Here is a 27,840-nt window from a genome sequence, read left to right as displayed (position 1 = left end):
TATGTCTCTTTCCTGGTCTTATTACCAGAACAAAAGCAGTAGTAGAGCTCTTTCATGATCAAATAGCTATAATTACAGTTTCACAAACCTAGGAAATGAGCAGTGAGATGAGGTTGACTGATGTGTCACCAATATAAATCTAATCTGAGACACAAACTGAGGGAGATGCCAAAAATACTGTAGCATTTGAAATTCAACTTTAAAGGATTTTTTTAAAATGTGTTTTTTAAAGCAGGGGTGGGGGGAAGCTGTTTATAAGTTTTTCCAGCAATTGAAAGCATTGACTTGGCAAGTGGAGAATGTGAAATAATGTTGCCAAAAGTCCCTGTCGCTTTCCACTTCCACTGGACGAGCCCTCCTGCAGTCTGCTGTGGGCTGCTTCCACGCGGCCTCGGCATGCTGGGATGGGAATGACATCCGCCGGTCGGCACGGAGGCCTCCCTGAGCTATGCTTTAGGCTTCTGCCGTGCCAAGGGGTGCTGAAGAAGCCCTTTTCTGGCAGAAACTTCCACCCTTTCCCATAATGCTTGGGAGTGACCCCTGTTGCGAGCGCGGCTCCATTTAGGATCAGGGTGCAGAGCAGGCACCCCTCATATTCTGGAGCCCGCCTGATGCCGGGTAATCTATCAGAATTGTATTAATCCCGCTAACGCAGCCGCCATCTGGCCCCGCTGCCGGGCCGGCTCGCGCAAGCCCCCGTGATGGATGGCCTCGGGAATTGATTAGTTGTTGTGCGAGACAAATGAACTGTTTTGGCAGAAAATACCAGAGGTCGCTGCGTGTGGTCAGGCGCAAAGGCTGCTGAATTTTAAAGAGCTGCTTCCAGCATCCATTGCAAGGATGCCACTTTGGAGCGGTGACGGCTTTTGAGACAAGCCCAGCACTCCGGACCATGGTTGAGCTTTTATTCTCACCCTTCAACCCCGCTTTCAGGAACACCGGTGCTGTAAATAAGAGCAAAACTGCAGAGATGTGGGACCCGGCATCCTTGCAGTGCTGGGAATTACGGGCTCATGCCAGTATTGTGCGTGCATTTGGGTGGCTGCGCCGCAGATGTCTGTTGCTCGCTTAAATGCAGGGCTGCGCAATCCCTGCGGAAGAGCTCTCCCAGTTGTGCAGAGTCCAAGCAGCCTGCAGCGTGCTCAGCTGTGGCGCGTCTCAAACAAAACACCTGCAGGTCCAGGCAGCTGGGGTTTGAGTTTTTTTTCAGGTCAGTGTTATTTAGAAATGGATGCTCTTCTGGTGATGTTTAGCAGGCAAGTCTCTGACTTCAAGATGATTGCCAAGTCTGTTGCTTCCCCCTCTTTTTATTTTCCCCAGAGCAGTGACCTTTGGGGCTTTGCTTTGTTGTGCAAAGGGGCAGCTTGGCTCAGGCCTGCCTTCCCTTTGGGAGAGTGCATCCTTTGGTGGCGGCTCCTATTCGGGGTTTTCACGGCTGCCTCCTCTCCAGTGCTGCTGCTAATCTACCAAAGTGCGTGTGGCAGCGTGGCGATGGGTGGGGAATTGGATGACACATGTCTCGCTATGTCCCGGCTGCTCTCAGAGGACGGCATGCAAGAGTGCCGGCAAGTGGGCAACACTTCCCCCGGGACGGCCTGCCGGTTCAAAATAAACTTGAGTTATGGATTTATTCAGCTTGTAAAACCTCAGCTGGCATAAATAATTGAGAAAGCAAAGGTTTGTCTGTGGTGCATACCTCAGGGACCCTCTCCTGCCTCCCTCCCTCCCACCACCCTTTCTTATGAAAATGATCCCAGTTGCACTGATAGATAATAACAACACCAAGCAATTAAAAGCTATGGGTGGCTGGAGAGAGGAGAAAAGGTTCAGTTAATGAGCTTTTCCTCTTCCTGTGCCCAGGAGAGCCTCAGAAGTGACGAGGCGATTAAAGCGAAGAGATAATTATAGATTATGTGAAAATGGGTCCCTTGGGGGCTGAGGGCCTTGACATAAACAGTAAGTGTTGTGAGTGTCTCTCAGCTCCCCATGCGCTGCCTGCTCCGCTCCGCTGCGCTCCTGCTTGCTCGGCAGCGCTGTGCCAAGCAGACGGGCGAAGCCACCTGTTAGCGGCACCCGGGGCCGCTCCGCAGCGGGGCCGCTGGGACGTGGCTTGGACCAGCCCTGGAAAAAGGGGAGAGGATGCCCAAAGTAGCACCCGATCGCAGCCCTCTGCCCAGAGCTTTGTGCTGGAGGTAACCTGTGAGGGGGGAGGAAGGGGATGGGGCAAACCTGGAGGATGGTCTCTGATTGAGGGTAGAGTATCTGAATTCCAAGTTTCTTCTGTGTCCTTTTCCTTGGCAGTCTTAGTGGCTGTTTAGAAAGCAAGGATATTTGCAGCACTCGGTAAGAAGTGAAGCATGTTTAACCAGCAACATATCTTTTCCATGAGCTGTTTAAAAACTGTTGGCTCAACACATGTGTTTTGGACAGCTTATGAAGAAGACTTGTGAAGACTTCCAAGCCTGGGAAGAGGTGACTTGGTTTAAGGCCTTCCACATCTTTTTACTCAAGGCTGGAAAAGCTGCCCATGTGTTACGTGCAGGCAACAGATATGCTTCAGCTCAGTGTTGAATCAGAGTTAGCATCTCTTACTGGAGATGGGGGAGAGCAGAAGAAAGTAGTTTTGCAGGCTGAACGTGTGTCAGCAAGGGAGAAGAGAAACCCTTCTGGCCATCTCAGGAAATAGATGTAAACACATTCACTGCCTTTACTGACAGTCAAGTCGTTGCTGACTTGGACTCCTTTTCAGCTCAACAAAAAGACCTGGTGCTTGTATATCACACAGTCTGACATGGAAACAAAATTGCATCTGAGTCTTCTTTTTAGCTACAGGTTTTAAATAATTGTGCAGACCTCCATTAGATTGGGTTTCATGGTATTTCCCATCTGAAGATGTCTCGAATGCTGTATTTTTACTTCAATTGAGATTTTTCTGAAAACACTGACAGAAATTATATGGGTGTCTGTGTGCCCCCCCCCCCCCCCCCCCTTATCTGAGCAACATCTTTGCAGTATCACTTCCTTTTGTATTTCTGATGTGCTTCTGTCTTGTTTTAGACAGTTCCTACCAGCTTCTGGGCCTTGCTGCTGACTCTTACCAGTTTTATGTGGAATGCAAATTCCTGCTAGGAACCAGTCTGTTAAAAACACTGCATCATTTTTGTTTTCTTGTAGCTACTACAGTGGAAGGATTATTCAGGATGTACACGTACACACGTGAAATAAAGCGGGGAGGGGGGGGAACTCTGAGTTGCAAGGTTTTCAAGCTGTGTTTCTTACTTGCCCTGTGTGGTTTTGAATGCAAAGTCAGCAAATAACAGTAACTTGTCTTTATTCCACTCACACTATTCAAGCAGAGATTTTCCCCTCCAAATATATGGTTTTAACTCCTCTGAGCTCTCTTCTCAGTTTTCCTTCCTAGTTTTGGCATGCAACTAGATCAATTTGTTTTAAAAGTCTGGAGTACAGCTTCACATGACTGGTTTGTTTGCAGGTAAAATGTCTTTGTTACGACTGTATGGACTTGCCTTGAATCTATTCAGGAAAGGGCTCGTTTCTTTTTGTTAATATTTATAGAAAAGTTGGAGATAATATATGCTAATTTTTTTTAAAGAGGTCATTGGGGCAAAGGAATGGTTTAAAGCTTGAGAAATAAATGCAGGGTAGAAAGACGAAATTTCCCAAAACCTTATCTTCAGGTGGGGAAATTGCTGTTCTGGATTAATTCCATTATGGAGACTTCTGAAAGAAAAGTGTTTTTTTGGAAGGGGGATATATAGACCATTTGCAGAGGTGGTTATTCCAGAAAAGCTAAATCATATCCAAATAGCTGTGTCAGGTCATTCCCCCCCCTTACAGACAATAATAATGTCAGGAAAAGACTGTAGACCTCTTGTCTGGAGGCTGTGGTAGGAAGATTGCCTGGTTTTGCTACGTTAGTATTAATGTGCCCTATCTCCACTGGTGCAGACCCTGCAGCGCGCTCCCCAGGGAGCACGGTTGCTTTATTGCAGCCACGTACCTTCTGCTCTGCTGGTACCTCTGGTGCTGCCGTGCGAGGTGCGGCCACAGCTGAGCTGCCCAGGCTCTGCAGCATGCAGAAACGCTGGTGCCCAGGCTGACTGGGTGGCATCACTGCCAGGGATGGAGGGCATGGCCTGAGCTCATGGTTGTGACATGGAAAATCATTCAGGATTAACTGAGGGTGGTTGTGGACCTCCCTAGCAAAGAGAGGCTGGGCTCTGCTTTAATGTTACGGAAGAAAGTGATCTGTAATAAATGAAGTGTATATGTCTGTGCAATGGGGAAAAAGCTGCTTGAACCAAGTTGCTGTACAGTGTTGTCTGAATAGCAGCTTCACCCAAAAGGCTGCTTTCATCAGGCAAGGGTGTGTTTGAGAGGTTGGACTAACAAGGTAGGACTGGAGAGACTTACCAGCGTATCAAATCAGCCCTTGTTAGTGGGGGCAGGCATGTCTGATAACCTCCATCATGAATCTGTCAAGCTCCATCTCGAGCAAAATAAGCTTTTGCCTTTTCTAATCCCACCGTGAGATTCTTTTTTTCCCCCACAATTCAAAGTAATTGCCTCTAAAGCATGCAGTGATCTGTTTCACAGGAGCTTGTGTAGTGTACAGGCAAGACCTCCAGCGAATGAGTTCATGAGAGACTGGTTAAGAAACTGGAAGACTTCTGTAATTTCCCTAGGCTACACATAGAGTGTGAAATCTTGTGTAGCACCTGCCTCTTTGCTAGAAAGGTGCAAGTCAGCTATGAGGAAGGACCGCTTGTGTAGAAAGAACGGGCGATATGCAGGAGAACGGTGCTACTAAAGGAGGACCGTGAGAGAGGGCTTCTTTGGACAAAGCAGCGCTTTATTGCAGGAGCTGAATATCAGCATTTTTTTCCCACCTTTTAGTGGCACTGAGGAAGGAAACAGATGCTTGAGGTCTGAAGAACAGAGTGTAACTTAGTAAGCCAGGTGTGTAATAATAAGACTGTAAGTCAAAATTGTGTCATGGAGCTCTGCCTGTCCTGACGGGAGCAGGGGATGTGGTCTTGGTGACATTGGTATTTTCATTTTTGTTGGGACTACGGGTCAAAGAGCATCACATTTTCTTTGTAACCTATTGCTCAAATGCAAATAACATTTAGATTTTATTTTCCTTGCTCTGAGGTGGTTCAGCTGGTGAGGTTCAAGGGCAGTGCAGACAAATGGGAGGAGTACTGTTGCCTTTTAGCATCAGGGAATCAGTTTTCCTCAAACTGCCCTGTGGCATTGCAGAGGCTCCAAAAGGCCCACAGCAGAATGACTTCCCTAGTGGGTCTGAACTGCTCCAGCAACCTCCCATTTTTATAAGGAATTTCCTTTGAGGTTGCCAGGTCTGAGTTCTGCTGAACATCCAGACTATCTGAAGTTGAGGTGATTGAAAACTGGGGACATTGTGAGAGGCAACTACTTTGTGTTTAACTTGTGAAGCTGTCAAGTGCTAGCAATGCTGATGGGTTCATTTGAGCCGTAGCTTTCACATGGAAACTAAAAAGAGAAGGTAGTATGTGGGCTTTTGGTTTACTTCTAGGAAACCAATGACTTCTTTTTCTTTACTCCTTAATAGGAACACAGTTGTATCAGTGAATCTGTACCTAAAGGTATTATTGTAAAGGTGCCTCATGCTAGTATGCTATAACTCCCTTTCCACAGGAAAGTTGGCTGTGTTGGAATAAGTAACTTTTCACTGGCATATCGGCATGGACAGTAAAAGAGTTGTATTTTCTCAGCAATACTGGTGTCAGTAACTTCCAACCATTAGACACGAGAGTGCAAATTCATACAGCAAGATAAAAATGTCTTTGCTCTGTCCCCTTGCAAAAGATTCCGAACGTTTGCTTTTTTAACTGCCATGAAGCACTGTAGCTCCAGTCACTCATACAAAGCTCCTCCGTAATATTTTGAAAATCTGTGAAATGTCTTAACCTCATTAAGGGTTCTGTTTGGCTGGGAAGAACAGAATTTTTAAAGTGTCTGAAGCGAGGGTACTGCTTTTAGCTCTAGAAGAAGCTATAGGTGTAACTCAAGCACCTGTGACATCACAACTTGTTGATCTTTCTGCCTGCAAGCAGGCCTAAGCAAGCATGCAGTGGTGTCCTGGCACAGATTTGTGCTGGTCCCTCTGCATACACCAGCCTGCTGCGCTGAGCAGAGATCACAGTTAAGTTTTGTTTTAACACCATCAATACAAAAAGGAGTGCAGTGGTGTTGCTTGCAGGCTGGCAAATAAAGAAATAAAACCAACCAAACCCTGTGACCTCGTTCTGAGACAAACACCAAAGATTTCACAAATCCCAGAATGATTACTTACCAAAGAGCGCCCAATGTCAGGCACCTGTTTTAAAGCCACCCAGTAAAGTACTTGCCCATTGTTGACCCCTTCACACACAGAATACGAAGCTGTAGAGCTTGTCCTTTAGCAAGGCCAAGAGTATGAATGGGTTAAAGAGCAGAACAGTGTGGAAAAAGGACCTGGAAAAGACTGGTCAATATGTTCATCTGGGTGCAGCCTCTAGCTACAGAAATCCTTAAGCTACTGAGTTTCTGAAGCTGGGAGGGATCTAACCAGGGGACAGATTGCTTTGCGTGTGTTTTGGTTTTCTGCTTTTTTATTTAAGCCATTATTAGTGGCCACTGTCTGAGATAACAGGCATGGGAAGGGCCTTTGGTCTGACCCACAGTGGCTGTAGTAAGTTTGTATAGCAGGTCTAAGAGCAGCTCTAGCCTTTTATCTTCTGTGGGATTGCAGTGATTTATACCAGGACTTGAATGTGGTTTTTGCTGGCTAACTGTAAAGACTTCTTGTGCCGGTTCACAGGAGTAAGCTGATTCTTGCCCTGGCATAATATTGTTAAAAACAACCTTTGTTTTCTAGGAAGCAGGATCTTCTCTTACCATGAAGAAAAAACCAACATATTATTCTGCATGTGCAATACCAGGCATCAGTTTCAGTCCAGTGATACTATTGAAATGTCTGTGGCAAAGTTAGAGCATGATGTGCATGTGGCCTTTGTGTTGTGCAGTAACACAGTGCTTCTTTTGCTTTTGTTTCCTGAATAGGGAAGAGGACAAGAACATTTTTGATCACTGCAGAGAAAACAACATTGACTATGTAACTAAAGCCATTCGATCAAAAAAAGTGGATGTGAATGTCACAGATGAGGAGGTATGGAGGAAAAGATAAAGAGCATCAATCTTTTAACTGTTTGGTGTATTAATTCAGTGCTAGTCCTTTTCAAATTCCCTGGTTAGGATTATTATAACAAGGTACTAAAACAGTTGGACAAACACTTGGTCATTGAGAAAGGATAACCTGTTTGAAACTAGCTGTCCACTGATATCTAGTAGTGTGGATATACTGTGATGCTATAGCATATCAGAAACTTACTTTCTAATATTCAGCAACGCCAGCAGCCATTTGCAGAATAAGATCTTCTGAATACCCCCCCTTTCCCCACCTTGTACACTAAATGTGGTCAAATAGGAGTAGAAAGTGAGGGAAATGGCTGTTTTGATAGATGAGCTTTGTTCTTGGGAGAAGTAGGATTTCTGCCATGCCATCAGCTTTACAGCATTCCCAGGTAGAGGGCAAATGAGTGACACTGGGTTTCCACCTTCACAAAAACAGTGACATCGTCCAGTCTTCTGCTTTTCAGACTCAAAACACCATTTCCCCATAGAGAGAAAATACAGGCATTGCCAGGAGCATCAAGACAAAGATAAGTGTCTAAAATTGTGAATTGGCTTGATCCTTTTCTTAGTAAAATAAACACCTGGTGTGGACAGTTTCCTGTTCATCCTTCAGGAAATGTAGCGGTACCAGCTTTATTGCCTTGGTTTCAATGCTTGCATGCTGCCACCTAGCCCTGCTTATGGTCCATCGTATGTGCAGCTACTTTTGCCCGCTGCTTTCCAGCACATTGTGTTTTGGTGAACAGATGAAGTGCTTACACATTCATAGACTGAGACACCACAAATTCAGTTGGGTTCTCCTGTAGCTCTAAGCAGATTTCTGCCCTCTGAGCCATGACAGCCCCGGCTGGGGCTCTGAATGCTGATGGCAGAGCCTTTTATTATTAATCAGGAATTCATGTGAATTAATTTTCAGAGGAGAGGAGGGAGGGTGTTCACGATCAGGGTTGGAATTTCACATCATAAATTCAATGAACTGAAACTGTCATGTGCCACACAGTCGCCGCAACAGCGCCATACAGAGTTCCATCCCTTCTCCTGCCAATCACAGGTTACAGCAGTAAGTGTCCAGGGCAGTCCCACAGAATACAGCTGGAGTCCTTTCATTAATAAAGCTCATTTTTGGAATCACACACTTGTAGTAAGCGTATAATAACATGATGTTAGCATTGCTTCATTTCCACTGGCAAGATGCTCTTTCGTAGTTAGCAGGGTTCAGAAGCTCATGCCTTCCTTTGTGTTCAAGCAATAAATGTGTTTGTTTTCAGCCAAGGAAATTTTGGTGGGTGGTGGATATTTTTTTTTGCTTTGTTTTTTTAAATCAAAATATTTGGTGAAAGATGGCTGAAATTTTTTTGTGCTCTAACAACATAAACGTTTAGAGCCAGATCTGAAAACTGCCACATGAAGTCCTGTTTGGGAATTATGCATGAGTCTCTGTAAGAAGACTTATTTCTGAACTAATTGGTATTAGCACATAACTGTTGCACAATATGGAATTGCTTCAGCACAAGTAGGAGCTGAGGACCCTGCCTACCTATGAAGGGCTCCTGGGAAGATTCCCACTCATGCAGAAGTCCCCAATAGATGAAATTCTCACAACCTCAGTGACTTTTTGCTTACCCCAGCAAATGCTCAAACAGGGAAGTAGGAATGTTTGGGTTTTCATTTGTTTGTTTGGGTTTTTTTGGCAAGTGCGGCTTCCTTAGGCTTGACTCTAACTGGTGTGTGTCCCCCCCCCCCCCCAAAAAAAAAGTATACTGAAGAGAAAAATCTGAAAGAAATACTTATTTCATGTTGTCTTAAGGAACTGAAACCATTACCAACGTTGTTTGGTATCCAAATGTTCTTCACAGTCTGGAGGGTATCTTATTTTCCAATATCGTGTAGGTTGATTGAAGTTTTAGGACCCATTTTAGACTAGAGAGAACCCAGACCGAGCCTTTGGTACAGTGAAGTGTATGCAAGCATAATCTTGTCATTTTTATTAGCTATTTTACTGTTACTGTGTAAATACATCCTGCCATATCCAAAAGATGCTTCTTCTAGCCCTCTGAACATAACTCATGCTGTCAGTCCTTTGATTTAAATGCATATAAATTTAAAATGGCAGCAGGGATACATACAAAGAGTTAACTTGTTAGGGAACAAAATCTACTGAAGCACCGAATAATCTTGTGCTAAACTGCAAAGATGCTAGGCTCGGCCTTTCCTTGTACAATAAAGACTTGACTGAAGTTGTAAAGTGTTTAGATTTTATTTCTGTGTGATGCATCAGTACTGTATCTAATTGTATCCCCTCATTTTGTGCAAATCTGAAATAAGTTAGCAAAAGGAGAAAAAGAAATCAAGAATAAAAATGTAAAATGGGGACAAGCCAACTTGAAGCAAAAGGATTTCAGAAACAGCAATGGAATTCCCTGGGGTTCAGATAGAAGCACTTGGCAACTTTCAAAGCAAGTCTTCTCCCCACAAGAAAAAGATCTCCACGTACAGCATTCAAGCCAGCATACCTGCTAACAGTTTAGATATAATAAACCTCAATTTAGAATTAAACAAAGAATCTAATGACAGTAATCATGTACATGCTTCCATTTACTGGATCTAAATTGCCCAGAGTTCAACAGAACAGCTTGCATTCACTTAGAAGTAGCAGCACAGACTAAAACAACCCGTTTCTCTTACGCATGTCAGCAGGACTAATGAAATAAGAAATGGACTGTGGCTGTGAAGTCACCACAGGCACAGCCTGGTAGTGTGGATTGCTTGCTGCCTTTCTGAGAACAATATTTCTTCAACTTTTAACAAACCAGAACCTTCTCAAAGGCATAGATGAGTTGCTTTTGTAATTTGTGCCAAGGGCTGTGGAAGTTGTAGATAGAGAATTTCCTTTTTTTAATTGTTGGAGAAATCCCAGTAAACAAACATGTTACCTGTGTGCAGTATTTAAGCCCTTGCCTTAACTTTAATGAAAGGCGTCTGAAATGATGCTCGCTTAGTCCCTGATCCTTGTGCTTTTGAGACAACAAATGCCAAATGGCTGCCAGCTTGCCAAGGAAAGGACGGGGGGGAAAATGGGTTTGAAGAAGGATCACATACTTCTGGATGTACAGGCTTACTCCCATTAGAAAAACTTCCCCAAATGTTGCAGAGATCTGAAAATGATTGACTTCCAAATCAAAACTGAAGTTTACCTGTGAAATTGTAACAACAGCCCTTCCGTTCACTGTTCTTGTTATCACAGGGGGATGCAGCTGTTCTATATATATCTCCTCTTAATTACCGATAATAAAACACTTGACACAAGTTAGAGTGGCTCTCATTGCTATACAGCCATTAGAGCTGCAAACATCGTGCCTAGAGGTATAGCTTAATATTGTAGCATGTCCATTCAGTTTGGCTTTGTTCTCCTCTTTCTCTGCACTGGTTAATTGATGTGAAAATCATTCCCATCCGTTTGTCTGCTGAGACTCGGTATATCTGAGACAAATCCCTGTCCTGTGCTTTGTTTGTGAACACCCTGTGACTTGGAGCTGAGCAAAATTGATGTGCTGTTGACTTGAGAAACTGCTGCAGAAGCTGGCCAAGCTGGCAGCAGTTATCCAAGCAAAGCACAGAAGATTTAAGAGGCAGGGTTAGTGCACTGGGGCTATTTTAATGCTTTTTTTTTATTAAATACTTCAAAGGCAGGAGAAAATGCATCCTTTCAGGTAACTTCTGCAACAACTGTTGTGTGTTTGAATTGCATGGAAGGGGTACCTCGATGTTTGATTCCATTTGGTCAAGACCTCACTACTGCAGTGCTTTCCTATCTGAAATTCTTTGCATTGCTTTGAGTTTCTTGCTGCTTAATGAAATAGTCATATGGGAAGTGTTTTGGGAAAGCTCAATCTGTGGCTCTTAAGATCTGTGCCATGTTATTTAAACACAAGCACATGTTATATGCTCGTATAAAGCAGCAGCTGTGCAGACTAAAGAATTTTTCAACATGCATAGGTAATATCCATGATATACAGAGAGCTGGACTGTCCATTCCGTTCAAGTTTGTTTTATTGCTAAGGTTAGTTTTAAGGAAGACATGGGAAACAAGTGGACTTTGTAGCTGTATAGCTGTCTTTACTCCTGATCTTTTTAATTTACCTGATACTATGCAAACAGTAGTGCATATTATCTTGTTTTAAATGCAAGTTTCTTAGTAATGCTTTTTGTTGTACTGTAAGTAGGTTGAGATTCTTCTGCAGGTATTTTTACTTCCATATCAAATGGTGTGCTTTTGCATAGAAAGTCTCCAAGTCCCTTACACCCTGTGTTTACGGTGTAGTGTGCTGCAAGGATGCAGACGTTTCTTGGGTGGAACGTGTCAGCTTTTTAATAGTGCACAATTACAATGCAGGGCCATTTAAGGCACTAATTGGAAAATATTGTATCCATTTAGAATTGCGGATAAAATATATAGGTAAGCAGAGTGTAATTACCCAAAGTGGAATTGGCCTAAGACTTGAAATCCATACTCCTGCAAAAAGCACAAGGAGATTTTTAATGACTGTAGATGATCAGACTTCAGTTTCTTGTCTTGTTCAAAAAGGCAACATTTGCAGCAGAACCAGGCTTCCAGCGTCACGGGAAGGGACCGCTTGCACAGTGCTGCAGTACCCCTGAGCTGACAGAATTGGCAGCACCCTCTCTCCCGAACTGTTGGTTTTCCTTTATTGGTCTCTGTCAAGTTCAGCACCAACAAAATGAGATTCAGCTAGTCCAGAGACAAATGCAAACCAAGATGACATAACCACTAATCTGTTACGTGAATTTTGATAAAAAGGATAGAAATGCCTTTATTTTGTTGTGTAATTGCACAATAATTACACTTGATTAATGACAATATTATTCCTCCACACATATATAAACTGAAATCACCTGATGAAGTATTGTATTGCTATTGTGTATATTGCAAATAGTGTTTCTTTTGAAATAAACATCTGTGGCACAAAAAAAGTTGGTATTTGTCCAACTGAAATCCTAAGTCTTAAGTAATTACCAGTCCAGAGATTAGTTTAGGATGCTAAACCTGAATTAAGGAGCTTTCCATGTTTACCAATTGTTCTAAGTTTTACTCTTTCCCCTTTTCAGACTTTGATAGTGGTGTTGAGTGCAAGAGCATTAATCATTAAATGGCCCGTGGATGTCATCAGTGCTTCTATAGAAAGTCATTGTCAGAAAATTCATTCTAATTCAAGGTTAATTAGTGTAACATTAAAATTATGTGTTACAAAAATTAATTACTTGCTGGGTCAAAAAGTGTGTTAAAAACCTTAATGCCTTGTGTCTGGGATCGCATTTCCTTACTCAAAATCATGGTCTACCTTTGCTGCCCTGCCCAAGATTATCCAGCAGAAGCAGCGTGAGCTTCAGTTGCAGGTGTCTTCTGCCCCTTCTGCTGTCTTGGCACCGTGGTCGGGAAATTTGGCTCACAGTTCCTATTAGCAGATAAATTAGTTGCTCACCTTGCTCCCCACTGCTCTGTCAAGAGATTTATAACCAGGCAGGGGCTAATTTAACTGATTTCATCTGTGAAGGTCTGCCACTGTTCTGTGTAGCATCCTGGAAGACTCAGGTCAGTCTGACAGTGTCACAGCTTGGGGGATGATTTCTTGGTGTGCTGCAGGGTGATTTCCAAGGAATCCCCTGCAAGCGTGCCACATGCCGCCCTAAATCAGGAGAGACTGATACTAACAGTAAGTCTAATTTACTAAGCGTACAAAGTAAACAAAGAAGAAAACCTTCCATCTCAAACTACTTCAAGCTACCTTTCTCTTTGGAGTTGCCGATATATTAAGTCTTCTGTAGTTCATAGAAAATATGTTAGAGCTGCTTGTCAAAGCGCTCTGTTACTGCTTTGAATGCATTTTTCCGTTATAATAAGATAAGCACTCCAGCCTCAGTGCAGGGCTGTTAAACCATATGAAACCGTACCACAGCTCTGCTGTGATACCCTGTTGCAAAAACAAGCATTACCTTTCGCAGGTTTGGCTGTTCTATCCCAGAATGAGAGCGGCACCCATTGCATCCCCTCCCGTGGTGGCAGATATGCAGAGAGACTTCGGGTGTGCAGAGACTTGTAGAAAGTGGGTGGGAAGAAAACCACGGAGGCTTGGGAGGGGCTGGGGGCACAGAAGCAGCAGTTGGTGTTGCAGAGCTGAGAGGGGGGGACAGTCGTGGGTGATGCCTGCCCAGACGCCAGTTTTAATCTTCCATTGCAGCAGAGGCAGAGCCCATCTCTTGAGTGTTTTGGACCTGCCAGAGGAATGAGCTTTTTGGGACATGGCATTTGAGTGACTTAGGCAGCATTGAAATCTCACCCTTACTGTTGAAGTTGTTGCTCCCAGAAAAGTAAAAGGTGTCAAAATCCCAAATCTATATAGGAAAACAAATCATGTCATGGCTCATGCTTTTCATGCTTTGCTGCTTCTCCCCTCTAAATTTTTGCTGGCTTGTGGGTTCGATGCTAAGTTAATGAAAAATTGAACTATGGGTCACTTTTAACATTTCTAGTGTTATTCTGTAAGTCCAAATCAGGAGCAACAGTAAGTTACATAATCATATTGGTGTAGATATTTTTTTAAAAAGTTTGTGTTAATTTTGTTATCGGTACTCAGTACTTCATAGCAAGACTGCGATTCGTTGTGGGTTTGGGGTTTTTTTTGCTGGCTTTGTTAATTTTCTCCTGGGTGTTTCAGGGCCGGGCTCTGCTCCACTGGGCATGTGACAGAGGACACAAGGAACTGGTTTCAGAACTGCTACAGCACGCTGCTGATGTTAACAGCCAGGTAAGAAAGAAATAAAAAGTTGAATTTGATCGATGTGTTACATAGTCTCCTGACCAAATGTTTTGCATGGAACTATAAATTCCTCCAAAACTCCATAGCAGGTTCTCTCAGAGCACTTATCACTAGAGAAGAACATCCAAAAAAGGTAACCTGGGAAAAATAACAGAATTTGGCTGCATGAAATATGTAGTCCTAAGGGGCATTTTTCAGTTCCTGCTGAAACTTCTCCCTGCAATAAAGTGTTTTCATCACCTGGTTGTGGCTTCCAATGTGACTCGTGGTACTGATGGCAAGAGGGATTTCCTGCATACGAGGTGCTTGGTAGCTTCCTACAAAAAGTGCATTCTCCAATGTATTTTTTGTAACACTACAATCTCAGCAGAACTTTGGACTAATGGAAAGAGAACCCCACTTTGCCTAGCAGAAAAGCATCCAATAAATGCCTGGTTTTGGCAGAGCACCCCGCAGGGGCAGAGGGATGCTTTATGTCACAGTGTGGTGGGCACATGGCAGCTAAAGTAGGATCTCAGTGCCGACTGAGGACAGAGTCGAACGGCTTATCCCCACATGCCCACCTCACACCCTTGGGGGTCACCGTTTCTAGGACAGTTTTACTTAATTGAACATAAAGCAGCTTTTTAGCCACTGCAGTTTGCAGCCCACATGTCTGAGCTTAACTAGGAGCAGTTTTAGGGTAGCTTAGTAGACCAGGCTGTGAACTGTGCTGGGTCCACAACTGCTTTGCAAGTGGTTCATTCCAGTCAGCTTGAGTCTGCTTGTGCTCATGATTCAATGCTCCCAGTTTTTTCAGCTTGTTGTAATTAAGGGTTGACCTGTGTAAATGCGATTGTGTTCAGAAATAATTGTCCAACATATTTCTGTCAAATTATGATTGACTGCTCTTTACTAGCATGACACTTATGGGCTTTGTACTCCTGCCCCATTTGGACAGAGATACACCTCTGCTGACAAATTTGCTAGCTCTGACCAGTGAGCTCTTAAGCAGCCTTGCGATAGATGCTTCAGGAATTTGTTAGAGGTGGACCTTGAGTACAGCTGCAATCTGCAGGCTTCTCAGCAGACCTGTAGCATTAACAAGCTACGTGTCGCTGTGTTGGTATTTACACATGCATGAAATAGTTGTGAAAAAAAAAAAAAAAAAAGTCTGTCTTGCCCTTGCCTGGGCAGAATTGCTGGTGAGATGGATACTAGGAAGCACGGCTCCACAGTAGCTGGTGAGAAACGTATCTTCATGAGTAGACCTTTGGGGTTTCAGTTGTAATGGATTTTGTAGGAGGTTTTCCTTACGTGGAAGAGGGACAGTGGAGCCAGTACAAATGGGGGGCTCTGTGTGCCCCACTGTCAGACTATACCGTCACCTTTCAGTCAGAGCTGGTGAGTGACATGTCAGATACCTATGGGAACAGCTTTGCAATGAAACTGGGGAGGAGTCGGAGCAGACACCTGCCCGTGCCCTTAGCCCTGGCAGCCCAGGAGATGGTTTTGTCTGGGATGCTGTACTGCCACAGCAGTCTGAAAAGTCACTTCTCTTTGATGCTTGTCTCATTTCTCTAGAGGTAAAGTCTGACTCTTAGAAGAAAAGGCTGAAGGGAGTCATCGTATTTTTTTCCCTGAACATTAATTTTCTGTTAAATTCTTCTTCTCTTTTTTTTCTTTTTGATGTATTGCACATTTTCTAACCAGATTATTTTTGGCCAGTAACAAAAGGTTAATAATAGCCATAAAAAGAAAATCAATCTTTGGTTGTTTTTTTTTTTTTACCCACCAAGGTAATAAAGGAGAATTTTTTATAAAGGTCTCTGTTCACACGTAGGTGTGTTCTCAGAGAAGGCAGGCACATTTTTATTCTCAGCCATATATAAATTGCAATAACATTTCAAGACTTTGTGACATAATGTTTATTTCTCTTTTTTTTTTTATTTTGACCTTTACCCTGTAAGAATTCACATCCAAAGCAAGAGCAGAAGGAATTTTAAGAGCAACCAGAAGAAAAAAGGAGAGGGAAAAACTCTGCTTCCTCAAAGGCCATAAACACCACAGTGCCTGCTATTATACATTACCAAATGCAGTATCAGTTAATGTGTAGGCTATAAAAAATGGTGGGTTAAGTGTAAAGGAATCTCTGGTGACTTGAATCAGTGGCACTGTTATTTCAGAGTGATGTCCTCTCGGTTGAGGTTCCGTTTGCAGGCTGCACGCAGCATCTCTGCCAGAGCCCAGCGTGCAAGCAGCCTCTGCGATTTCCAGCCACCACTCGGGTCTTCAGGTGTTTTTCCATCTCGTTCCGTTTTGCAGCAGTATCTACATGCAGGCAGCATAAGAGATCAAGAATAAATTAGGGATTATGAGGGTTATGAGCAGGTAGGGAAGGAGAGAAATGTTATAGACCAATTTTTTTTTCTAAATTGCCTGTGTTTTAGTATGCTTCTAAATAGTCAAATAGCATGACAGATTTATGCTGTCTTCCATTACCTTTTTAATAAATGCTCTTCCATCTTGGCTGTCTTGGAGTGTGCTAAAGGATTTAGCTGCCTTAAGCAGTTGGTGAGGGTGGTGCTCTGCTAGGTGACCTGGAGCAAGTCATCCCAGTTCATGGGGCCTGTAGGTATGCCTTAGTGACTTTTTGCTGCTTTATTTTAGTTATCTTTGTACTATCTATTGTCAAAGTACTTGCAGTCTCTGGATCAAGAGGCTCTGCAAGAGCCAATTTACTGCTTTTTGTTGATAACCAGACAGCTTGGGAGCAAGAGGACAGGTCACCTGGCTCCGCTTATTCCTGCAGCATGCTCTAAACCACTTTAATTCTGGGAATAACCACACACTCCTGGACTGCAGTGGTCCAGCACGCCTGTGCTTTTTGTTTTGAACAGTGGTACTGCAGTTTCAAAAGGGTGGTTCACTAATGTCACTGAAAAGCTGCGGCCATTGAGTTCTCTGATTGTTCATAATTAGCTCTAATAGCGCATTTGAAAAGAGGTGGTAAGCAATTGCCACGGGCAAGGGGATACAGAAAGGCTACAGGCTTCTCTACTTTGCTGAAAAGGGGCATTTGTGTAATTGAATTACCTAAATCTTCAGAGCCAGAGGCCATTTCAAAGTGGGTGGTGGTATGGTATTTTGGAGCTCTGCTGGAAATACCCAGAGCTTGGGGCTTAGTCTGAAAACAGCCTCCTTCCACTGGAACTGTTTGCCTAAAATGTAGGCTTTTAATTGAGTGATGAAGTGAAAGGAAGGGGAGCATATTCATAACACAGCATCTATGAAGGAGCTCCGCAATATGATTATAATATCCATTTCCAGCTTTAAAATACACAAAGACATGAATAAGTTTTCCTTGCAGAGGATGAGTGACAAAGGAAAACCTTGTTCCCCTATGGGGAGAGTTTATTCTTGCAGTGTTTTCTCTGGCCTTGGAAAGGTTTTCTGGGGACAGGGGAGGCACTGAATGCGAACCGTGCAGAATGGCACCCCAGCTCCGCGCTCCTCTGCGGCTGTGCCATGGCATCCTCACGGCTCCCTGTGCCAGGAGCAGCGAGCTGACCTGGTCGGGAACTTTATTTGCCTTCAGCTGTATCTGGTGGTGTAGTGCCAGTGTGGAGGAGACAGCAGAACTCAGCTCCGCTCCTGGATGTGACGTGCTGCTCAACCAGCTTTCAGTGCATTTAGGGGGAAGTTTAGGCACAATGTGCTGCTTCAGTGCTACTAGGGGGAAGAGTGCTCTTGGGGCAGGGTCTAAGTCTGGTCACCTTCTCCTGCAAGAGCAAAGCAAGTAAGGTGGCTTGACAAGGAGGATTCTGTGCTCTGGTGCAAAGGCCCCACGTGATAGCTTATCCTACACATGGAGCACTGCGGGTATACAAATTACTAGTGCCGTTTTAAGAAAGATGAAGGGCATAGTGGTACAGTAATTGTCCAGTGAGAGAGGGAAGGACAAATAGCATCTCTCATTTGTAATATCAAAACAGTAGACCATACACTCTCCTTCTGGACTTGCTGTGGCTGCACTTTGTGCCATTTGTGGGTACTTTTTACTCCAAAATAATAATCTGTGGATTCAGGGCATGCCCTTGGGAATGCGCGGGGAACTATCCTGGAGTGGTCACCACAGATCAGTTTAGTCTGAAAAAGCTTTTCAAGCCTATCTGGCCACGTGAACAAGTCTTAAAATAAATATTGTTGTAAGTGAAACTGTATCACTTGACACACAGGATAACTAAAGGCTGTGTACGTATCTATGTGGTAGAGCAGCTGAGTTAAAATTTCATCTAAATATTTTATTATTTTTAAACTACATCATGCAGTTCTATTAATCAGTTTATCAATGTTACGGTAATTATTTGTGTATGCTAAAATTGTGCTGTAATTATGACTACAAGGATGAAAAAGCTACAACTGATTTTCAGTTTTTATTTGCTGACCCTTCACTTTCCTAGTAAAGGTGCAGGTCATTGTACAGAGACTTTAAACTGCTTGTCACCAAGTTCTCTATGGTCACCCATGGACCCTCAGGGGTTTGAGAAGGAAACTTGAGAACCAAAAAAAAGTCATCAGGTTAGGAAATCTGTTGCTAGTATGTGTGGATTTTGTTTTATTCATTCATATACACCAGTAGCTTCAATGAAAAGCATCTAGTGTCTGTGCTGTCTGCAGAGAGAGTTGGTTATTCTTTGGTGCCAATTCACGCAAGGCTGCACAGCTGTCTGAAGTCGTGCTTGTTAGTAAGTGATTTTGAGTTAGCTGGATTTTTTTTTTTATTTATTTTTTTCTCTCCCCTAAAAGACATCTAGAGTACCAGGAGGAGTGTTGTTGCCGCCCAGCTTGTCTTTTTTCCCAGTCCCCTGCCACGCACCTCTAGCAGACAGTTTCCCTCCTCTCTGTTTGCATGCTAACACACTTCTGAGTCAGAGGGCTTCTGGAGATTGGGATGTGGAGTAGCCGTCCCCTTGTAATACCTTCACTCACATCCTCACTGGAAAAAAAAAAAAAAAAAAAGGAAAAAATCTTTTCAAATGGAGACAATACAAACATAATAAATGGCAGGGAGGGTTCATCTCCCTCATGACTCAATCCTTCTCAAACAACATTATTATTGACTGGCCTATTGGTTGCCAAAAAGGAAAATCAATTGTACTAGAAGTAGTACTGGGCCACAGATCATGGTACTAACCCAGCAGAGACAGGTTGATTTTTATCAACTATCCAAAGACTAATTTCCACCATTAGCTAAAAATGAAGTAGAAATTATGGATATGTCGAAGATTGCTAAGATTGGTGGTCTGTTGGTTTTGTTTTATTTGGATGTTTTTTCTGTTTTCCTGCCTGACTCTAAAAGGATTGTGTCTGCATAGGATAAAAAGAAGCAAGGAAAAGTCAGGCCTGCTTGTCACTTCCTGTTTTTTTTTCTTTTCAGCCTTGTTCATTTGGATTTCACAGAAAGAATATGAACTGTTTCAGTCTCTGCATGGACCTCGTGTTGGAGGTGTTGTGTAGACATTTAAAAATTAAGCTGGTCTCAGCAAATATGCATTCCCTCCCTGCCTTGTGCACTGAATATAGGTCATGCCTTCATTTTTCTGTATCTGTAGGGAGATGTTGAGGAAATCAGTGTGGGCATCTTGTCTGTTCTGAACGAGGACCAAAGGCCACAGGCTGTATCTACACAGCTTTTGCCCTCCCCACTGAATATATGTGTGTGCCCATGGAGCTCACCAACTTTGCTGCAAGCTGATCAGCTCGTAGGTAGGGTGCCAGCTGCCAAAGTACTCTGCTGTTATGACCATTCTCTAAACCTGGCCGAGATTAAAAAGGAAAATGCCTGAGCCTTGTGCCCTTGCAGTTAACGTCCCTAGTATAAATTTCCCCCTGAATATACTAAAAGCTTGGCTCATAAAGCCCAGAGGGGCCCTGTCCTGGATCTGCTGCAGAGGGTTTGGCATAGTTATGCTCACAGCAAGCAAAGAATGTCGCAGGTACTGCTGAATTGACCATTGCTGCAGTAGGAAGGTGCAGTGGCAAATGGATGAGGACACTACACAAAGATGAAAAGCAAAGCAATGAGAGCAGAATTATTAACCACAATAGTTTTCTTCTTTCCTTATACCTCCCCCCCCCCCCAATTCCCTGTCTCAATATTTCTGTAATCAGCTTTGCCAAGCAGATCTCAGAAGACTCTGCAGGCTCATACCCCTTCAGTCTTGACGTTGTTGCCAATGGGTGTGAAAGCCATTAGCCAAAAGAAAGAGGAGATCTGCTTAGTGACAGAGGGTAGCTTTCTACATTAAAGCATTGACATGGTGCCAGTCACACAGTTATTAGAAGTGGCACAGCTCCATGTCTCTCCTGCGGGTCTTTCTGTGGAATGTAGATTGGCAGCAGGTTGAATGTTAAATGGTCACCACTCAGCAGATGCTGATTTTACCTACAGGGAGAAATGTCCCTTTCAGCAGAAACATTTGCAAAATATTTGCAGCTCTAAATATATGCTGGGAGGTGCAGAGATTTATCCCTGGTTTCTTCAGCTTCTGAAGACACCTCAAGCCTCATCAGCACGAACTGTAGGTTGTACAGATGAGGTGTTTCCTTCTGCTTCTGCAGGCTGGGCTTTTTTGCATTGTTTCTTCCCATCTTCCAGCTTGACATGTAGAGTCTTTGTTTCTTCTGCTCCCTGTAGACATATGAATCATTGCTTCATTGCTGGTGCAGCAAGGTGGTTGGCACCCTTGCTCGGGCAGTAAGCGTGCAGCGTTGCCTGCAAGGCAGGCTTCCCAGCCGAGAAAGCAACTGCAGGTTTCTGTGTTGTTCCAGCTGTGATCTGAGGGTCCACACGGTCCTTTCAACCTCTACCTGCAAAACCAGTGTTTGAAAAGTGAAATCCAGGAGCTGGTCCTGAAGAAACAAGCAGTGGTTTCTGTTACTTCACCCTCAAAATCTAAAGCTGCTTTCAAGGTAATCAAAATGCAGGATTTAAAGCTGGGGACCAAGGGCAGCAGCACATTTTAGCAGATTGCTGTGGGATTGCATGGCTTATGGGCACCACCTTGTACTGAGGGCTGTGTTGTGCAGAGGGAGGCACTTTCCGTGGCCAGTGCTGGTGCAGGAGGAATGCAGTCTGGCAGTAGGCACATAGTTCTAGCTCAGGGAGTGTGACCACCCTCTGCATCAGGGAGCCTTGTGCCTGTTCCCATGCCTGACCAGCACAGCTGTTTTGTGGTGTAGTGGCTGCAATCTCTGCCAATACCAGACAGAGGCCAGCAGCAGTGAGCTTTGAGGTCAGTGCAGGTGGCACCACGGTGCTGTCTTGTGTTCTGGTGCAGAGGAGAAACAGGTATCTTACTCCCTACTCTCTTTATGTGTCTTTGAAGAGGCAGGAAAGAGCCTTACCTCGAATGTCTCCCTGCGAGGACACGGGATGGTCCCATGCCCCTTTGTCTCTTGGTCTTGGGGTCATCTTTGAAATAAGCATGTGTTAAAACACTTGTCATTTCTGAAGTCATTGTTGGAAATGCTTTAGCCCCTCATTAAGGTGTTTGGTTAACTGCACAAACAGGATACCACTGGCAGCCCAGCTGGTTTTTCAGGTGAGCACATCACCATAGGAATGGTCTCTAATCACCATTCGGTCTCTAGCCTTGCTTCATTTCCTATAACCTTGGTGTCACCTCTCCCTGCCAGAGGAACAACCTTTGTCAAGCAATCTTTGCTCAGGAGAGATGGTTCCTAGAACATATTTATTTTTTTGTGTTCAGCCTCTTGAAAAAGCTTTCCTTGTTTCGGAGGAGTTAAATTCTGCCACTCACCTTTTCCCTGAGGACTTTTCAATATGAGAAAGTCTGGTTTTACTTTCCAAATGGAATTTTGTATTCATCTGTTGTGGGCAGTTGTCTCTTCCAGTTTGCTCTAAAAAACAAAACAAAAAAAAAACCTGCACACAAAACAAAACCCAACAAAAAACTAGTTCTGAGTGCAGCATTGGGGCATCTTGAATTTGCAGTCTTTGGTGCAAAGTACTTTTGTTAGTTTTCCTAAATAAAAATGTTCTAACACTTAGATGTTGGGGAATAACTCTTTATGCTTATTTTGTTTAGATTTTAAATAAGATTTTTGGTGATCATAGATTTATAGAATGCTTTGGGTTGGAAGGGTCATCTAGTCCACTCCCCTGCAGTGAGCAGGGACATCTTCAACTAGACCAGGTTGCTCAGAGCCGCATCCAGCCTGACCTGGAATGTTTTTAGGGATGGGGCCTCTACAACCTCTCTGGGCAACCTGTTCCAGGGTTTTACCACCCTCATAGTAAAAAATTTTTTCCTTATATCCAGTCTAAATCTACCCTCCTTTAGTTTAAAACCATTACCACTTGTCCTGTCACAACAGTCCTTGTTAAAGAGATTGTCCCCTTCCTTTAAGCACTGGAAGGCCACAATAAGGTCTCCCCACAGCCTTCTCTTCTCCAGGCTGAACAACCTCAACCCTCTCAGCCTGTCCTCATAGGAGAGGTGCTCCAACCCTTGGATCATTTTTGTGGCTGATCATAGCTGTTTCTTGGCTCCGTGGATTATAAGAGGAAAAATGGCACTCAAAATGGCAAAGCTAATTTAAGAGGTTCCTGTCTCTCAACTTGTACATCTTACATTTGCATCCATGAGAATAGCTTTTAGTGCAGGAGTCTTTCTAGCTCCGTATCATGTCTCCAGCGGCAGGGAAGAGTGAATGCTGAGGGGACAGAGTAGGGTAAGCATATAGTGGTAATTTCATCTATTTTCCTAGAGTCTGTGGCTTGGAGGCTTCCTGAACCATTGGTATTATCTTTGCGCTCCTGGATTTTTCTTTGATAAATTTCTCTCATCCCTCTTGGATTCCCAACCTTTTATGCCAGTGGGAGTTCTGCAGTTTAACTGTGCATTTGCTTTGCGCTTGCGACGATCATTTCATGTGAGATCCCATCATTCTTGTGTAATGAGAAACAGTAATTGTTCCCCCAGTTACCTTCTCTGTCCTTCTTTTGACTTTATTGGCCTCCTCGATTCTGCTTGATCACTTCTTTTTCAGACTGAGGATTTTAATCTATTTAATCCTACCCCATTTGGAAGCAGCTTGGTAACTTCGCTCCTTCTTGTCACCCTTTGAATCAGTCTTAGTTCTTCCTTATTTCCTTTCACATGAAGGGAGTAGCACTTCTCTCAGTGCCCAAGCTGTAAGTGCAATATGAGGTTTAATGAAGCAATACAATGAAGTTTTCTTATTTCTTCTTTTTTTTTTTTTTCAAATGACTCCTTGTTGTTTGTCTTTTATGAACTACCATTGAATACTGAGCTGGTGTTATAATAGGGCTGTCTGTTTTAACTCATGATCTGTTTCTGCAGAGGTAATAGCTGGTTCGCAGCCCATCGCTGTGGATTTAGACTAAAGATTGTTTCTCCACATGTGCATTACTTGTTGTTTATTAGTGCTGAATTTCATCTGCAGTTTTTTTACCCTGTCACTCTGAGATCATTTTGTAGCATTTTACAGTCAGCTTTTGGATTAACAGACTTGGATGCTTCATTCTCAGCCTGCTTACCCTCTTCATTTGTATGGGTTGAACAACCCAAGCCCTTGCAAAGATCCCTCAGAGACTTCAGAGATCACCAGCAATTGTGTGAACTGGGCATTTATTCCTATTCAATCTTTATTTTTGTAATCAGTTATCAAGCAGTGCAAAGACCTTCCCTCTTGCTCTATGACAGTATAATTTAATAGCCTTTGGTGAGAGGATGTATCAAAAGGCCTTTGGAAATACAGGTGAAACGAAATCCCCTCTGGTGAGGGGTAGGAGAGGTCTCGGTGGTGCTTGACTGTGTAGGAAAACAAAGGCTGGTGCCATCCTCCCTGCTCAGTTGCTCCCTTTTGCAATAAAACAAGTAAAACCTACCCTGGAGTAACCTTCTAGTTTATCTAACAGACCAATTGGCTGTTCAAACTTAGACATCTTGTGTTGAAATGGGTCTTCCCCCCTTTTACGACAAGGCTCAGCTTGGCTGGAATAAATATAAGAAACCCTTTCAGGACAGGCTTAAAATGAAGGCCAGAACTTAGATGAAGGTGGAAGGTGTGTTGAAGTTGTCTGCTGTGTTTGTTCTCAGGTTAGGTAGGAGTTGGCTATCTGCAAGCTGAATGCCAGTGTTGGAAGTATTGGTAAACTTCCATCATCTAAATCCGTTTCTTTGGTTCCAGACAATTAAACATTAAAATGAGCGTGACAAATAAGTGTTCATTTATGGGTCAATAACTCCTTAGTATGTCTGTGACATGGCTGGCCGAGACAATCCATTTCAGTACAGTCCTGGGCAACCTGACATCTTCAAGTATGTAATTGCTTTCATAGGGAAAGAGAAGTAATAAGGATAATGTAGCTATCAGGCTCCGACTCACTAGTTCAGAAACTTCCCCTTGCCAATCAAATTTCTTTGGTATTCAACTCATTTTAGGCTCGTTCCAAAGGCATTATTGTGATGTCAGAAAATATCCTAATGGATATATGCATTTTCTCCAGTGTTAGATGTTACCTTCTTGAAGATGCTCAGTTTTGTCCACCAGCCAATTAACTATCTGTATAAAGAGCCCTCGGTGCACGCTTTATGGCAATAGACAGGGTTGCCTTGTCCCTTTCCTTTCCCCCTCCCCCATTATCTATGTATTTTCTCAGCACTATTAGATTATTAAATGCTTAATGACTATTCCATTCCTGCTAACTGTACTTCTGATGAGCTGCCGTAATAAAACTTTGTAACAGCAAAGTGTGTGTCTGGTTCCTTTATAGGAAGAGCACATTTGGGGAGCTGAAGTAATGGGGGATAAAACTCAATTAATGAATAGAAATAAAAAGAAGTAAATGAGGTAATCAAACTCAGAGAAATTAGTATTGGCAGGTTCTGAATGATGCTCTTGGATGAACAATCTTTCAAAATCCTTCCTTGTATGCTGCTGCCGTCTCTTTATTTATTATTAAAATAACATGATCCATGAGGCGCTCGGGGTGACTCCCAGCCTAGCTAATTCTAATTAATCCAGTCAGGGAGAGCAGCAGGGTAAGTGGAACAGTCTATCGGATTGAAATTCATAACTTAATTGAGGTCAAAGTCCCGGGTTGGGAGAACAAAAGTCTTTCGCTGGGACCAGGCAGATCAATAGCAATAAATATCTGGCTTGGATACAAGTAGCTTATAGTGACGGATTATCTGACACTGGCCAGAGGTCTTGGTCTTGTTCAGGGCAAAGTCCTATGGCATGTACAGTGTAAGGTGACTTTTGTCAGTGTTGCCTCCAAAACCCCAAAGAACCTGTAAAAGGCTCGTGGGAGCCACAGAAAGATGCCCGTAAAGAAGTCCACGTGAGTCATGCTGGATTTGGTTTCTCAAGGTACGGGTCTCTCGTCGGTAACACAAGGGTATGTGTCACATTAGTGCTGATGGAGGTTGGAAGAAGCCGCTCAGGCTTACAGGAACTTGGAGCTAAATCACAGCTTGTCCAGAGAACGACATTTAGGACTGGGGGAAGCTGAGCAGTAGATTGATGGGCTTTATGCCAAATCTGTATTTATAGTATGTTTACATAAAGGGGAGAGAGGAAGGTTGAAAGAGGGAAGTGTGAATAATCATTAAGGTAGATTTGTAGTGTGAGACAAATCAGCAGAGGCAGATGTGGTCTTGCCTGTTCTTCAGAAAAGCAGTCAGTGTCTCTGCTCTAACCTCAAAATGTTCTCTATGTTTGTAGGAGTTCGTATGTGCTAGTAATGGCTGGTTTCCCAAGCCCTTATCCTGGGTATGGACACTCAGTGGTATGACTTTGACTGTTGACTACAACACTGATCCCCTAACTCCTAGGCCAGGGGAAGAAGCATGAGGTCCTAGCCTGAGACCTGTGGCGTTGCATTATACACACAGCCTTCCGTAGCAGTGGGTAACTGAAATATTTGTCAATACTAGCAACCAAAGAAGCTTTTCTGAACTTTGAAATAAGTAGGTACTTCAGCTGGAGTTCAATATTAAAATGCAATCTTCACCCAGTCTGTTATTAATGCGCTGTTTATGCAGATTTGACTGTTCTGCTCATATCCTCTTTGCAGAGGACAAATACTGCTGTGGTCAGCATTCGATACATCCCTGGTGGATGTTGTTCTGCCAATGTACTTCAACACAGCTTGGAAGAGAGATGGAAACCGCAGCTTGGATGCAGCCAGTGACTTAGTTTGACATACCTGCTCCTCCCATTAACACTGCATAAATCTAAGGCATCAGTTAATGTCCAGCTTGCCAAAAATGTTTAGATCTCATGAGCTCCACTCTTCAGGTTTAGAGGTCTAGGTCAAACGCCATGTCTGGTCAGTTTTCAGGTTTTAATGTAATGAGCAACTGTTGATATTTCTGTGCATATAAATGGTTGCTCTACCCTCACACCTCTTTGAAACTGTCTTTGGAAAACACCTCTCGTTTTCCACTGCAGGATGTTTGCTTCACATGGACAGAATCAAGTGAACAAGGCAGCTGTTCAGTATCTATATATACTTGGTATTATTATATACTACTGTTACTATATGCTACTTGCTGTTACACTATATACTACTTTCCTCATTCATGTCCCATCCATGGCACAACCTCAACCTCCTCCTTTTAAGTTGGTGGCTTCACTCTCCACATTTCTGTTGTGTTGTTTGCGTGCTCCTGCTTCGTTCCTGCCCAGCCTGGACAAGAGCAAAATAGAGTTCCCAAGGCTGTAAAATGCTTACAGTTGCAAACAAAATTGCATTGGCAACTATCATTTTCCCTGTCGTTGGGGGGAGGGGGGTTGAGTAATTTATTTTGTGTTCATATAAAAGCTAATAGGAAAATCCAGACGTACCACAGTGCAGAACAATTCACTACTTAACAGTAAAATGTGACCATGTCCTGAATGTACAGAACTCTGAGATGGATATTTCCCTTTAACTTGCATTACGGTTCTGCTAAGGTTCAGGAGAAAAAAATTAAAATATTAATATTACCTTTGGGTTTTTTTCTCTTAATAGACACACACCTGTGATGCAGACCTATTTGAAATTTTCAGAACCAGCAATTGATACACTTTCAAGGGCTTTTGCTAAATTTCAGGTTCCCCCCATCTGGTAGTGGGGGTAGGTTACTTTTATTTATGAGAGAGAATTTATGGGGATTTTGAAAAAAAGCCCTGAGAGAAATAACAGGATCTGTCCATTCAGAGGTGGGTTATCCACAGTTATGTATGTTATTAAAACATAGCGGTAGATATCCAGATCTGTGGAATCCCTGTTGATTCGGTGGGGAAATTCCCTTTATGGCTATTTTCAGAATCAAGTTCAGGTTTCTAATTCTCCAGTTTTGCTACAGAATCCCGGCATGACCTTGAACAAGTCACTTGATTTCTTTCTGCCTTGGTTTCCCATTTGGGAGGTGGTGGGGCAAATAATCGTTTTTTATCTCATGGATATAACAAGATTATAAAAATATGGTAGTTCTAAGATCCTTAGAAAACTGATCAAATGAAATTAAACAGATCTTGCTGTCCAGATAAAATGAGATGAAACAGGCATGAAACTCTTAGTGAAAGAAATGTTTCTTTATCTTCTACAAATAAAAATGCAGAGTGATTAAGTAGGTCTTTTCTAGCTATTAGCAGTAACAGCTCTAGCCAGATGACTTCTATCACCCTTGAAAATTAATTTGCAGGGTACAGTCTTGAATTTAGTATGCTTACAATAAATACC

The 27,840-nt window shown here is 43.2% G+C and overlaps 1 protein-coding gene across 2 annotated transcripts in view; it reads left to right on the top strand.

Annotated features, from left to right (window-relative positions):
- Positions 1-27,840, top strand: part of ACBD6 (acyl-CoA binding domain containing 6) — an 89,870-nt gene that overhangs the window by 30,258 nt on the left and 31,772 nt on the right. For both annotated transcript variants that reach the window (XM_064454516.1, XM_064454515.1), the window contains exons 5-6: positions 7,108-7,213; positions 13,974-14,063. In XM_064454516.1, the coding sequence (XP_064310586.1) occupies positions 7,108-7,213; positions 13,974-14,063 (196 nt within the window). The remainder of the gene's footprint in view (positions 1-7,107; positions 7,214-13,973; positions 14,064-27,840) is intronic.

Source organism: Phalacrocorax carbo, chromosome 6 (genome assembly GCF_963921805.1).
Source record: "Phalacrocorax carbo chromosome 6, bPhaCar2.1, whole genome shotgun sequence".
In the NCBI taxonomy this organism is placed as follows: Eukaryota; Metazoa; Chordata; class Aves; order Suliformes; family Phalacrocoracidae; genus Phalacrocorax; species Phalacrocorax carbo.
The sequence above is the reverse complement of the archived record's forward strand: the minus strand, read 5'-3'. Positions and strand labels throughout refer to the sequence as shown.